General features: G+C 48.4%; 1 protein-coding gene across 3 annotated transcripts in view; it reads left to right on the top strand.

The window, feature by feature from the left end:
- Positions 1 to 14,701, top strand: part of ece2a (endothelin converting enzyme 2a) — a 332,069-nt gene that overhangs the window by 107,445 nt on the left and 209,923 nt on the right. For all 3 annotated transcript variants that reach the window (XM_065013682.1, XM_065013681.1, XM_065013683.1), the window contains exon 3: positions 8,478 to 8,764. In XM_065013682.1, the coding sequence (XP_064869754.1) occupies positions 8,478 to 8,764 (287 nt within the window). The remainder of the gene's footprint in view (positions 1 to 8,477; positions 8,765 to 14,701) is intronic.

Here is a 14,701-nt window from a genome sequence, read left to right as displayed (position 1 = left end):
GAGACCTGAAAATAGCTGTGCAGCGATGCTCCCCATCCAACCTAACAGAGCTTTACAGGATCTACAGAGAAGAATGGGAGAAACTCCCCAAATACAGGAGCGCCAAGCTTGTAGCTTCATACCCAAGAAGACTTGAGGCTGTAATCACTGCTAAAGGTGCTTCAACACAGTACTGAGTAAAGTGTCTGAATTATTATGTAAATGTGATATTTAAATGTTATACATTTGCAAAAAATTTGCTTTGCCATTGTGGGGTATTGTGTGTAGATTGACGGGGGGGGGGGGGGGGGGGTTAGAATAAGGCTGTAACGTAAGAAAATGTGGAAAAACGTCAAGGGGTCTAAATATTTTATGAATGCAGTGTATAGGTCAGTCATATCAAACTGACAGCATCAAGACACCAACTCAGACTCTTTTAAATGTGACATTTAGCTGACGCTCTCATCCAAAGCAACGTAGTTATGTAACATTTTACAGACAGGCTCTTCCCATAATGCAACCCACTAACCTGGCGTTGCAATCGCCCTGCTCTACCAACTGAGCTACAAGACCGAAGACTCGAATGTACACTGGACTCTATAGAGACAACATTCAGACTTTAAAAAATGCTATCAATCAATCCATTTTTATAAAGCCCTTTCTACATCAGCAGTTGCCACAAAGTGCTTTACAGATCCCCAGCCTAGAACCCCAGAGAGCTTTACAGATCCCCAGCCTAAAACCCCAGAGAGCTTTACAGATCCCCATCCTAAAACCCCAGAGAGCTTTACAGATCCCCAGCCTAAAACCCCAGAGAGCTTTACAGATCCCCAGCCGAAAACCCCAGAGAGCTTTACAGATCCCCAGCCTAAAACCCCAGAGAGCTTTACAGATCCCCATCCTAAAACCCCAGAGAGCTTTACAGATCCCCATCCTAAAACCCCAGAGAGCTTTACAGATCCCCATCCTAAAACCCCAGAGAGCTTTACAGATCCCCATCCTAAAACCCCAGAGAGCTTTACAGATCCCCAGCCTAGAACCCCAGAGAGCTTTACAGATCCCCATCCTAAAACCCCAGAGAGCTTTACAGATCCCCATCCTAAAACCCCAGAGAGCTTTACAGATCCCCATCCTAAAACCCCAGAGAGCTTTACAGATCCCCATCCTAAAACCCCAGAGTGCTTTACAGATCCCCAGCCTAAAACCCCAGAGAGCTTTACAGATCCCCAGCCGAAAACCCCAGAGAGCTTTACAGATCCCCAGCCGAAAACCCCAGAGTGCTTTACAGATCCCCAGCCTAAAACCCCAGAGAGCTTTACAGATCCCCAGCCGAAAACCCCAGAGAGCTTTACAGATCCCCATCCTAAAACCCCAGAGAGCTTTACAGATCCCCAGCCGAAAACCCCAGAGAGCTTTACAGATCCCCATCCTAAAACCCCAGAGTGCTTTACAGATCCCCATCCTAAAACCCCAGAGACCTTTACAGATCCCCATCCTAAAACCCCAGAGAGCAAGCAATGTCGAGGAAGAAGCACACACACACTGTCTGATGTCACTGGTTAGCGCCCCTGATCGTCACTGGGACATGTTATATAACTAGAATTACATGGTTCATTTAGCTTTCTTACACTGGAGTGCTCCACACACACACACACACAGACAGACAGACACTTTTCCTTGCTCTCTCTCTGACTTTCCTCTCACCCTTTCTCATTCCTCTCTGCCTACCAAGTACATCCCCCTTCATGCCTCTCTGCCTACCAAGTACATCCCCCTTCATTTCTCTCTGCCTACCAAGTACATCCCCCTTCATGCCTCTCTGCCTACCAAGTACATCCCCCTTCATTTCTCTCTGCCTACCAAGTACATCCCCCTTCATTTCTCTCTGCCTACCAAGTACATCCCCCTTCATCTGTCACTCAAACGACAAGCCGTCCCATCCTCAAACATTATAATAATCATGACCCGTCCCATCCTCAAACATTATAATAATCATGACCCGTCTCATCCTCAAACATTATAATAATCATGACCCGTCCCATCCTCAAACATTATAATAATCATGACCCGTCTCATCCTCAAACATTATAATAATCATGACCCGTCCCATCCTCAAACATTATAATAATCATGACCCGTCTCATCCTCAAACATTATAATAATCATGACCCGTCCCATCCCATTGTTTCGATAAAGTACATCTTTATGTCCAAATACCTCCTCTTTGTTTGCGTGTTTAGTTCACCAATCCAAACCAATCCAAATGGCACTAAGTCCAGACAAAAAGTCTAAAAAAGTTCCATTAAAGTTCGTAGAAACATGTCAAACGATGTATATAATCAATTTTTAGGATGTTTTTATCATACATCTTCAATAATATTCCAACCAGACAATTCCTTTGTCATTAGAAAGGAAAGGGAACGGAGCTCGCGTGATAAACAACTCATGGCTTTCAGCTGAGCCACTTACTCTGAGTGGTCTTATTCTCTCCCCTTTCACAATAGAAGCCTGAAACAACTTTCTAAAGACTGTTGACATCTACTGGAAACCTTAGGAAGTGCAATCTGACCCTATTTACACTGGATATTGGATAGGCATTCACTTGAAAAACTACAAACCTCAGATTTCCCACTTCCTGGTTGGATTTTTCTCAGGTTTTCGCCTGCCATATGAGTTCTGTTATACACACAGACATCATTCCAGCAATTTTAGAAACTTCAGAGTGTTTTCTATCCAAATCCACTAATAATATGCATATCCTAGCTTCTGGGCACTGAGTAGCAGGTAGTTTACTCTGGGCACGCTTTTAATCCGGATGTGAAAATACTGCCCCCTAAACAATTTTAAGGCAATGCTACCAAATACTAATTGAGTGTATGTAAACTTCTACAGAGCAGGGTCAGTCAGTCAGAGGAGAGAAGCTGTAGCTGTACAGACTACAGAGCAGGGTCAGTCAGTCAGAGGAGAGAAGCAGTAGCTATACAGACTACAGAGCAGGGTCAGTCAGTCAGAGGAGAGAAGCAGTAGCTGTACAGACTACAGAGCAGGGTCGGTCAGTCAGAGGAGAGAAGCTGTAGCTGTACAGACTACAGAGCAGGGTCAGTCAGTCAGAGGAGATAAGCTGTACAGACTACAGAGCAGGGTCAGTCAGTCAGAGGAGAGAAGCAGTAGCTGTACAGACTACAGAGCAGGGTCGGTCAGTCAGAGGAGAGAAGCTGTAGCTGTACAGACTACAGAGCAGGGTCAGTCAGTCAGAGGAGATAAGCTGTAGCTGTACAGACTACAGAGCAGGCTCAGTCAGTCAGAGGAGAGAAGCTGTAGCTGTACAGCCCACAGAGCCAGCAAAGCAGCAGACCAGCCAACCCCCTGGTGTTCACTAATCACCGCTGGTAGACTTTGTTCAGCTCACTGCAGTCAGCCTGGTCTTCCATTCCCATTCCTCTTTACCCTCTGTTTACCCCTCTGTTTACCCCTCTGTTTACCTCTCTGTTTACCCCTCAGTTTACCTCTCTGTTTACTCTCTGTTTACCTCTCTGTTTACCTCTCTGTTTACCCCTCTGTTTACCTCTTTGTTTACCCCTCTGTTTACCTCTCTGTTTACCCCTCTGTTTACCTCTCTGAGGCAGATAAAAGGGCCTCATTGCCAAAATCCTGAAGTACCCCTTTAAGTTACATCACAGCTGGGAAACGAGGCCTAGATGTTTAGATGATCCGTCACAGGGAGGCCTGAAGTACCCCTTTAAGTTACATCACAGCTGGGAAACGAGGCCTAGATGTTTAGATGAAGCTGGGAAACGAGGCCTAGATGTTTAGATGATCCGTCACAGGGAGGCCTGAAGTACCCCTTTAAGTTACATCACAGCTGGGAAACGAGGCCTAGATGTTTAGATGATCCGTCACAGGGAGGCCTGAAGTACCCCTTTAAGTTACATCACAGCTGGGAAACGAGGCCTAGATGTTTAGATGATCCGTCACAGGGAGGCCTGAAGTACCCCTTTAAGTTACATCACAGCTGGGAAACGAGGCCTAGACGTTTAGATGATCCGTCACAGGGAGGCCTGAAGTACCCCTTTAAGTTACATCACAGCTGGGAAACGAGGCCTAGACGTTTAGATGATCCGTCACAGGGAGGCCTGAAGTACCCCTTTAAGTTACATCACAGCTGGGAAACGAGGCCTAGATGTTTAGATGATCCATCACAGGGAGGCTTGAAGTACCCCTTTAAGTTACATCACAGCTGGGAAACGAGGCCTAGATGTTTAGATGATCCGTCACAGGGAGGCCTGAAGTACCCCTTTAAGTTACATCACAGCTGGGAAACGAGGCCTAGATGTTTAGATGATCCATCACAGGGAGGCCTGAAGTACCCCTTTAAGTTACATCACAGCTGGGAAACGAGGCCTAGATGTTTAGATGATCCGTCACAGGGAGGCCTGAAGTACCCCTTTAAGTTACATCACAGCTGGGAAACGAGGCCTAGACGTTTAGATGATCTGTCACAGGGAGGCCTGAAGTACCCCTTTAAGTTACATCACAGCTGGGAAACGAGGCCTAGATGTTTAGATGATCCATCACAGGGAGGCCTGAAGTACCCCTTTAAGTTACATCACAGCTGGGAAACGAGGCCTAGACGTTTAGATGATCCGTCACAGGGAGGCCTGAAGTACCCCTTTAAGTTACATCACAGCTGGGAAACGAGGCCTAGACGTTTAGATGATCTGTCACAGGGAGGCCTGAAGTACCCCTTTAAGTTACATCACAGCTGGGAAACGAGGCCTAGATGTTTAGATGATCCATCACAGGGAGGCCTGAAGTACCCCTTTAAGTTACATCACAGCTGGGAAACGAGGCCTAGACGTTTAGATGATCTGTCACAGGGAGGCCTGAAGTACCCCTTTAAGTTACATCACAGCTGGGAAACGAGGCCTAGACGTTTAGATGATCCATCACAGGGAGGCCTGAAGTACCCCTTTAAGTTACATCACAGCTGGGAAACGAGGCCTAGACGTTTAGATGATCCGTCACAGGGAGGCCTGAAGTACCTCTTTAAGTTACATCACAGCTGGGAAACGAGGCCTAGATGTTTAGATGATCCATCACAGGGAGGCCTGAAGTACCCCTTTAAGTTACATCACAGCTGGGAAACGAGGCCTAGATGTTTAGATGATCCATCACAGGGAGGCCTGAAGTACCCCTTTAAGTTACATCACAGCTGGGAAACGAGGCCTAGATGTTTAGATGATCCATCACAGGGAGGCCTGAAGTACCCCTTTAAGTTACATCACAGCTGGGAAACGAGGCCTAGATGTTTAGATGATCCGTCACAGGGAGGCCTGAAGTACCCCTTTAAGTTACATCACAGCTGGGAAACGAGGCCTAGACGTTTAGATGATCTGTCACAGGGAGGCCTGAAGTACCCCTTTAAGTTACATCACAGCTGGGAAACGAGGCCTAGATGTTTAGATGATCCATCACAGGGAGGCCTGAAGTACCCCTTTAAGTTACATCACAGCTGGGAAACGAGGCCTAGACGTTTAGATGATCTGTCACAGGGAGGCCTGAAGTACCACTTTAAGTTACATCACAGCTGGGAAACGAGGCCTAGACGTTTAGATGATCTGTCACAGGGAGGCCTGAAGTACCCCTTTAAGTTACATCACAGCTGGGAAACGAGGCCTAGATGTTTAGATGATCCATCACAGGGAGGCCTGAAGTACCCCTTTAAGTTACATCACAGCTGGGAAACGAGGCCTAGACGTTTAGATGATCTGTCACAGGGAGGCCTGAAGTACCCCTTTAAGTTACATCACAGCTGGGAAACGAGGCCTAGATGTTTAGATGATCCATCACAGGGAGGCCTGAAGTACCCCTTTAAGTTACATCACAGCTGGGAAACGAGGCCTAGACGTTTAGATGATCCGTCACAGGGAGGCCTGAAGTACCCCTTTAAGTTACATCACAGCTGGGAAACGAGGCCTAGATGTTTAGATGATCCGTCACAGGGAGGCCTGAAGTACCCCTTTAAGTTACATCACAGCTGGGAAACGAGGCCTAGATGTAGATGATCCGTCACAGGGAGGCCTGAAGTACCCCTTTAAGTTACATCACAGCTGGGAAACGAGGCCTAGATGTTTAGATGATCCGTCACAGGGAGGCCTGAAGTACCCCTTTAAGTTACATCACAGCTGGGAAACGAGGCCTAGATGTTTAGATGATCCATCACAGGGAGGCCTGAAGTACCCCTTTAAGTTACATCACAGCTGGGAAACGAGGCCTAGATGTTTAGATGATCCGTCACAGGGAGGCCTGAAGTACCCCTTTAAGTTACATCACAACTGGGAAACGAGGCCTAGACGTTTAGATGATCTGTCACAGGGAGGCCTGAAGTACCCCTTTAAGTTACATCACAGCTGGGAAACGAGGCCTAGATGTTTAGATGATCCATCACAGGGAGGCCTGAAGTACCCCTTTAAGTTACATCACAGCTGGGAAACGAGGCCTAGACGTTTAGATGATCTGTCACAGGGAGGCCTGAAGTACCCCTTTAAGTTACATCACAGCTGGGAAACGAGGCCTAGATGTTTAGATGATCCATCACAGGGAGGCCTGAAGTACCCCTTTAAGTTACATCACAGCTGGGAAACGAGGCCTAGACGTTTAGATGATCTGTCACAGGGAGGCCTGAAGTACCCCTTTAAGTTACATCACAGCTGGGAAACGAGGCCTAGATGTTTAGATGATCCATCACAGGGAGGCCTGAAGTACCCCTTTAAGTTACATCACAGCTGGGAAACGAGGCCTAGATGTTTAGATGATCCATCACAGGGAGGCCTGAAGTACCCCTTTAAGTTACATCACAGCTGGGAAACGAGGCCTAGATGTTTAGATGATCTGTCACAGGGAGGCCTGAAGTACCCCTTTAAGTTACATCACAGCTGGGAAACGAGGCCTAGATGTTTAGATGATCTGGCACAGGGAGGCCTGAAGTACCCCTTTAAGTTACATCACAGCTGGGAAACGAGGCCTAGATGTTTAGATGATCTGTCACAGGGAGGCCTGAAGTACCCCTTTAAGTTACATCACAGCTGGGAAACGAGGCCTAGATGTTTAGATGATCCGTCACAGGGAGGCCTCCCCTGCCTGTAATGAAGCCATCAATCATGCTGCATCAGTATGGTGCAGTCAAACGTGTGTGTGTGTGTGTGTGTGTGTGTGTGTGTGTGTGTGACAACTTTTGGCTAAAGTGTGTTCCAATGATTATTTAAATAACTTTAGGTGTGTGTGTGTTTAATTACTGTCTGAAGATGTAGTAGGAATACCATTAGAGAGATCATTCACTCTCTTAACTGTGATTCCCTTAGATTTCCTTCCTCTAGGCTCTTCTATAACACTTCCTGTTGTGTTGTCAGACAGAGCTAGTGAAGAACACTACCCCCACTACTTCCTGTTGTGTTGTCAGACATAGCTAGTGAAGAACACTACCCCCACTACTTCCTGTTGTGTTGTCAGACATAGCTAGTGAAGAACACTACCCCCACTACTTCCTGTTGTGTTGTCAGACAGAGATAGTGAAGAACACTACCCTCACTACTTCCTGTTGTGTTGTCAGACATAGAGCTAGTGAAGAACACTACCTCCACTACTTCCTGTTGTGTTGTCAGACAGAGCTAGTGAAGAACATTACCCCCACTACTTCCTGTTGTGTTGTCAGACATAGAGCTAGTGAAGAACACTACCCCCACTACTTCCTGTTGTGTTGTCAGACATAGAGCTAGTGAAAAACACTACCCCCACTACTTCCTGTTGTGTTGTCAGACATAGCTAGTGAAGAACACTACCCCCACTACTTCTTGTTGTGTTGTCAGACATAGCTAGTGAAGAACCCTACCCCCACTACTTCCTGTTGTGTTGTCAGACAGAGCTAGTGAAGAACACTACCCCCACTACTTCCTGATGTGTTGTCAAACATAGAGCTAGTGAAGAACACTACCCCCACTACTTCCTGTTGTGTTGTCAGACAGAGCTAGTGAAGAACACTACCCCCACTACTTCCTGTTGTGTTGTCAGACATAGCTAGTGAAGAACACTACCCCCACTACTTCCTGTTGTGTTGTCAGACAGAGCTAGTGAAGAACACTACCCCCACTACTTCCTGTTGTGTTGTCAGACAGAGCTAGTGAAGAACACTACCCCCACTACTTCCTGTTGTGTTGTCAGACGTAGCTAGTGAAGAACACTACCCCCACTACTTCCTGTTGTGTTGTCAGACATAGCTAGTGAAGAACACTACCCCCACTACTTCCTGTTGTGTTGTCAGACATAGAGCTAGTGAAGGACACGCATGTTTCTAATCAAACTTATGGTGATGTCATTGATAAATACTTCCCTCTTGTCTTCAGGCCAACATGACGGTGTGGTTTATGACTGCTCACGTTTTCATGGCGTTGCGTTGAATAGGCTTTACTGATCAGTAAATTGACGATTCTCTCCTCTCCTAGGTTGTGGTAACAGCTCTATGAGCAGTGACATGTACGATGCTGGCTACCACTCCATCACCAACATAGACTACTCCTCTGTGTGCATCGACACCATGAGTGCCAGGCATGATGCCACATGCCCGGGCATGACCTGGCACCAGATGGACGCGCGCCAGCTCTCCTTCACGGACGCCTCATACGACGTGGTCCTGGAGAAGGGCACCCTGGACGCCATGCTGGTGGAAGAGAAGGACCCCTGGAAGGTGTCCACGGAGACTGCCTGTCTCATTGACCAGGTACTCAGGGAGGTAAGAAGCAGTATACATGTGCACACACAGACACACACTCTGTTTGTTTTTAGCAGAGACCTGAATGATTGGCCTGTCTGTTCAGACAGCAGGCGAATTAAAGGAGGATGAAACGGAGGACTGGTGGACAGATGGGAAGATGGTCTCTCTCTCCTCTTTTAGAAAAACTCCATCTGAACTCAGTCACAGGGCCTGTTTCCAACTGCCTATGTTATAATGCTGTAGTCTCTTCCACTCCCTTTCTCACCGCCCTCCCTCACTCCACATTTAATTCCTCCTCTCTCTACCACCCTCACCTCCTCTCTCACTCTCTCTCACATCCTCCCTCACCTCCTCTCTCACTCTCTCACTCTGTCTCTCACCGCCCTCCCTCACTCCACATTTCATTCCTCCTCTCTCTACCACCCTCACCTCCTCTCTCACTCTCTCTCACCTCCTCCCTCACCTCCTCTCTCACTCTCTCACTCTCTCTCACCGCCCTCCCTCACTCCACCATTTAATTCCTCCTCTCTCTACCACCCTCACCTCCTCTCTCACCTGCTCCCTCACCTCCTCTCTCACTCTCCCTCACCTCCTCCCTCACCTCCTCCCTCACTCTCTCATTCTGTCTCTCACCTCCTCCCTCACCTCCTCTCTCACCTCCTCTCACCTCCTCTCATCTCCTCTCTCATCACCTCCTCTCATCTCCTCTCTCACCTCCTCTCAGCTCCTCTCTCATCTCCTCCTCTCACCTCCTCTCTCACCTCCTCTCTCAGCTCCTCTCACCTCCTCTCTCACCTCCTCTCTCACCTCCCCTCTCACCTCCTCTCTCAACCCTCCTCTCATCTCCTCTCTCAGCTCCTCTCCCATCTCCTCTTCTCACCTCCTCTCACCCCTCTCACCTCCCCTCTCACCTCCTCTCTCATCTCCTCTCATCTCCTCTCTCAGCTGCTCTAATCTTCTCCCTCACCTCTTCTCACCTCCTCTCTCATCTCCTCTCTCACCTCCTCTCATCTCCTCTCTCACCTTCTCTCTCACCTTCTCTCTCACCTCCTCTCTCACCTCCTCTCACCTCTCATCTTCTCTCTCATCTTCTCTCTCACCTCCTCTCTCAGCTCCTCTCACCTCCTCTCATCTTCTCTCTCATCTTCTCTCTCACCTCCTCTCTCAGCTCCTCTCCTCTCACCTCCTCTCATCTCCTCTCTCACATCCTCTCATCTCCTCTCTCACCTCCTCTCACCTCCTCTCTCACTTCATCTCCTCTCACCTCCTCTCATCTCCTCTCTCACCTTCTCTCTCACCTCCTCTCATCTCTTCTCTCTCACCTCCTCTCATATCTCCTCTCTCATCTCCTCTCTCACCTCCTCTCATCTCCTCTCTCACCTCCTCTCACCTCATCTCCTCTCTCACCTGTCACCTGTCTCTTCCTGTCTGTCTCCTCCTGTCTGTCTCTTCCGGTCTGTCTTTTCCTGTCTGTCTCTTCCTGTCTGTCTCTTCTTGTTTGTCTCTTCCGGTCTGTCTCCTTATGTCTGTCTCTTCCTGTCTGTCTCCTCATGTCTGTCTCCTCCTGTCTGTCTCTTCCTCTTCCTGTCTGTCTGTTCCGGTTTGTTTCTTCCTGTTGGTCTCTTCCTGTTTGTCTCTTCTGGTCTGTCTCTTCCTGTTTGTCTCTTCCTGTTTGTCTCTTCCGGTCTGTCTCTTCCGGTCTGTCTCTTCCTGTCTGTCTCTTCCTGTCTGTCTCTTCCGGTCTGTCTCTTCCGGTCTGTCTCTTCCTGTCTGTCTCTTCCTGTCTGTCTCTTCCTGTCTGTCTCTTCCCGTCTGTCTCTTCCTGTTTGTCTCTTCCGGTCTGTCTCTTCCTGTTTGCCTCTTCCTGTCTGTCTCTTCCTGTCTGTCTCTTCCGGTCTGTCTCTTCCTGTTTGTCTCTTCCGGTCTGTCTCTTCCTGTTTGCCTCTTCCTGTCTGTCTCTTCCTGTCTGTCTCTTCCGGTCTGTCTCTTCCTGTTTGTCTCTTCCTGTTTGTCTCTTCCTGTTTGTCTCTTCCGGTCTGTCTCTTCCTGTTTGTCTCTTCCCGTCTGTCTCTTCCTGTCTGTCTCTTTCCGCCTGTCTCTTCCGGTCTGTCTCTTCCTGTTTGTCTCTTCCTGTTTGTCTCTTCCTGTTTGTCTCTTCCTGTTTGTCTCTTCCTGTTTGTCTCTTCCCGTCTGTCTCTTCCGGTCTGTCTCTTCCTGTCTGTCTCTTCCCGTCTGTCTCTTCCTGTCTGTCTCTTCCTGTTTGTCTCTTCCTGTCTGTCTCTTCCTGTTTGTCTCTTCCGGTCTGTCTCTTCCTGTTTGCCTCTTCCTGTCTGTCTCTTCCTGTCTGTCTCTTCCGGTCTGTCTCTTCCGGTCTCTCTCTTCCTGTTTGTCTCTTCCTGTCTGTCTCTTCCCGTCTGTCTCTTCCTGTCTGTCTCTTCCCGTCTGTCTCTTCCCGTCTGTCTCTTCCCGTCTGTCTCTTCCTGTTTGTCTCTTCCTGTTTGTCTCTTCTGGTCTGTCTCTTCTGGTCTGTCTCTTCCGGTCTGTCTCTTCCTGTCTGTCTCTTCCTGTTTGTCTCTTCCGGTCTGTCTCTTCCCGTCTGTCTCTTCCCGTCTGTCTCTTCCTGTTTGTCTCTTCCTGTCTGTCTCTTCCTGTTTGTCTCTTCCTGTTTGTCTCTTCTGGTCTGTCTCTTCCGGTCTGTCTCTTCCGGTCTGTCTCTTCCGGTCTGTCTCTTCCGGTCTGTCTCTTCCCGTTTGTCTCTTCCTGTCTGTCTCTTCCCGTCTGTCTCTTCCTGTCTGTCTCTTCCCGTCTGTCTCTTCCCGTCTGTCTCTTCCTGTTTGTCTCTTCCTGTTTGTCTCTTCTGGTCTGTCTCTTCCTGTCTGTCTCTTCCTGTTTGTCTCTTCCGGTCTGTCTCTTCCCATCTGTCTCTTCCTGTTTGTCTCTTCCTGTCTGTCTCTTCCTGTTTGTCTCTTCCTGTTTGTCTCTTCTGGTCTGTCTCTTCAGGTCTGTCTCTTCCTGTCTGTCTCTTCCTGTCTGTCTCTTCCTGTTTGTCTCTTCCGGTCTGTCTCTTCCCGTCTGTCTCTTCCTGTTTGTCTCTTCCTGTCTGTCTCTTCCTGTTTGTCTCTTCTGGTCTGTCTCTTCCGGTCTGTCTCTTCCGGTCTGTCTCTTCCTGTCTGTCTCTTCCTGTCTGTCTCTTCCTGTCTGTCTCTTCCTGTCTGTCTCTTCCCGTCTGTCTCTTCCCGTTTGTCTCTTCCCGTTTGTCTCTTCCCGTTTGTCTCTTCCTGTTTGTCTCTTCCTGTTTGTCTCTTCCTGTTTGTCTCTTCCGGTCTGTCTCTTCCGGGATGTCTCTTCCTGTCTGTCTCTTCCTGTCTGTCTCTTCCCGTCTGTCTCTTCCCGTCTGTCTCTTCCCGTCTGTCTCTTCCCGTCTGTCTCTTCCGGTCTGTCTCTTCCTGTCTGTCTCTTCCTGTCTGTCTCTTCCTGTCTGTCTCTTCCTGTCTGTCTCTTCCGGTCTGTCTCTTCCCGTTTGTCTCTTCCGGTCTGTCTCTTCCCGTCTGTCTCTTCCCGTTTGTCTCTTCCGGTCTGTCTCTTCCCGTCTGTCTCTTCCCGTCTGTCTCTTCCCGTTTGTCTCTTCCCGTTTGTCTCTTCCGGTCTGTCTCTTCCCGTTTGTCTCTTCCGGTCTGTCTCTTCCCGTCTGTCTCTTCCCGTCTGTCTCTTCCCGTTTGTCTCTTCCCGTTTGTCTCTTCCCGTTTGTCTCTTCCGGTCTGTCTCTTCCCGTCTGTCTCTTCCCGTCTGTCTCTTCCCGTCTGTCTCTTCCCGTCTGTCTCTTCCCGTTTGTCTCTTCCGGTCTGTCTCTTCCCGTCTGTCTCTTCCCGTCTGTCTTTTCCCGTCTGTCTCTTCCCGTTTGTCTCTTCCGGTCTGTCTCTTCCTGTCTGTCTCTTCCGGTCTGTCTCTTCCTGTCTGTCTCTTCCTGTTTTGTTTTTCTTCACCCCACTACATCTCCCATTCCTCTGCAGAAGCACATCTGTCAGGATTCAACCCAAATGTGTGTGTGTGTGCTTGTGAGAGCTTGGTAATGAGTGTGTATGCTCCTGTGTGTGTGTGTGTTTGTGTGTGAGTGTGTGTGTGTGTGCGTGCTCGCTGTGTGTGTGTTTTATTGTATATATACATGTAGGTGGGAGTATGTTTGGGTGGCTGTATAGAATCTTCTTTGATCATAGTGGAACACAAACACCCCTCTCAAAAAGAGGAAGGGCGGGGGGAGGGGATGCGAGAGAAAGGGAGGGAGTGAAAGATTTAGGGAGAGAGGTGGACATTGTCAAATAGGGGAGACAGGTACCAGAATTGGAAGAGTGAAACTATGTGACAGAGGAGGATGCAGACAGAGAGAAAGAGCGAGAAAGGGAGAGAACGAGAGAGAACGAGAGAGAACGAGAGCGAGTGGGAGACAGAAACCAAAACTGACAGAAAGCTAATGAGCCAGTGTGATAGGGAGGAGATGAAGGTAAAGAGTGAGGGAGGGAGGAAGGTAGCGAGAGAGTTAGTGAGCGAGGGAGGTAGCGAGGGAGGGAAGGAGGTAGAGAGTGAGGGAGGGAGGAAGGTAGCGAGGGAGGGAAGGAGGGTGGTAATGAGGGAGGGAGGTAGCGAGGGAGGGAAGGAGGTAGAGAGTGAGGGAGGGAGGAAGGTAGCGAACGAGGGAGGGAGGTAGTGAGGGAGGGAGGTAGCGAACGAGGGAGGGAGGGAGGGAGGGAGGGAAGGAGGGAGGGAAGGAGGTAGAGAGTGAGGGAGGGAGGAAGGTAGAGAGTGAGGGAGGGAGGAAGGTAGTGAACGAGGGAGGTAGCGAGGGAGGGAAGGAGGTAGAGAGGGAAGGAGGGGGAAGCGGAGCACACTTTCATCTAGAGTCTGTTATGTGAATGTTTCATCATAAAAGCAAAAAGAATATTAAAGCAAGTGGTTGAAAAAATAGGAAAACTCACAAAATGGCATCAGCAGAGGGCAGGCAGAACAGAGTAGACTGTAGCAACACAGGAGAGAGTTAAACAGTAGACTGTAGTAACACAGGAGACATTTAAACAGTAGACTGTAGTAACACAGGAGAGAGAGTTACAGTAGACTGTAGCAACACAGCAGAGAGAGTTAAACAGTAGACTGTAGCAACACAGGAGAGAGAGTTAAACAGTAGACTGTAGCAACACAGGAGAGAGAGTTAAACAGTAGACTGTAGCAACACAGGAGAGAGAGTTAAACAGTAGACTGTAGCAACACAGGAGATAGTTAAACAGTAGACTGTAGCAACACAGGAGAGAGTTAAACAGTAGACTGTAGCAACACAGCAGAGAGTTAAACAGTAGACTGTAGTAACACAGGAGAGAGAGTTAAACAGTAGACTGTAGCAACACAGGAGAGAGTTAAACAGTAGACTGTAGCAACACAGCAGAGAGTTAAACAGTAGACTGTAGTAACACAGGAGAGAGAGTTAAACAGTAGACTGTAGCAACACAGGAGAGAGTTAAACAGTAGACTGTAGCAACACAGCAGAGAGTTAAACAGTAGACTGTAGCAACACAGCACAGAGTTAAACAGTAGACTGTAGCAACACAGCAGAGAGTTAAACAGTAGACTGTAGCAACACAGGAGAGAGTTAAACAGTAGACTGTAGCAACACAGGAGAGAGGGTTAAACAGTAGACTGTAGCAACAAGGGAGAGAGTTAAACAGTAGACTGTAGCAACACAGGAGAGAGTTAAACAGTAGACTGTAGCAACACAGGAGAGAGGGTTAAACAGTAGACTGTAGCAACAAGGGAGAGAGTTAAACAGTAGACTGTAGTAACACAGGAGAGAGTTAAACAGTAGACTGTAGCAACACAGGAGAGAGTTAAACAGTAGACTGTAGCAACACAGGAGAGAGAGTTAAACAGTAGACTGTAGCAACACAGCAGAGAGAGTTAAACAGTAGACTG

The sequence above is a fragment of the Oncorhynchus nerka genome, linkage group LG9b (assembly GCF_034236695.1).
Source record: "Oncorhynchus nerka isolate Pitt River linkage group LG9b, Oner_Uvic_2.0, whole genome shotgun sequence".
Classification (NCBI taxonomy): Eukaryota; Metazoa; Chordata; class Actinopteri; order Salmoniformes; family Salmonidae; genus Oncorhynchus; species Oncorhynchus nerka.
The sequence above is the reverse complement of the archived record's forward strand: the minus strand, read 5'-3'. Positions and strand labels throughout refer to the sequence as shown.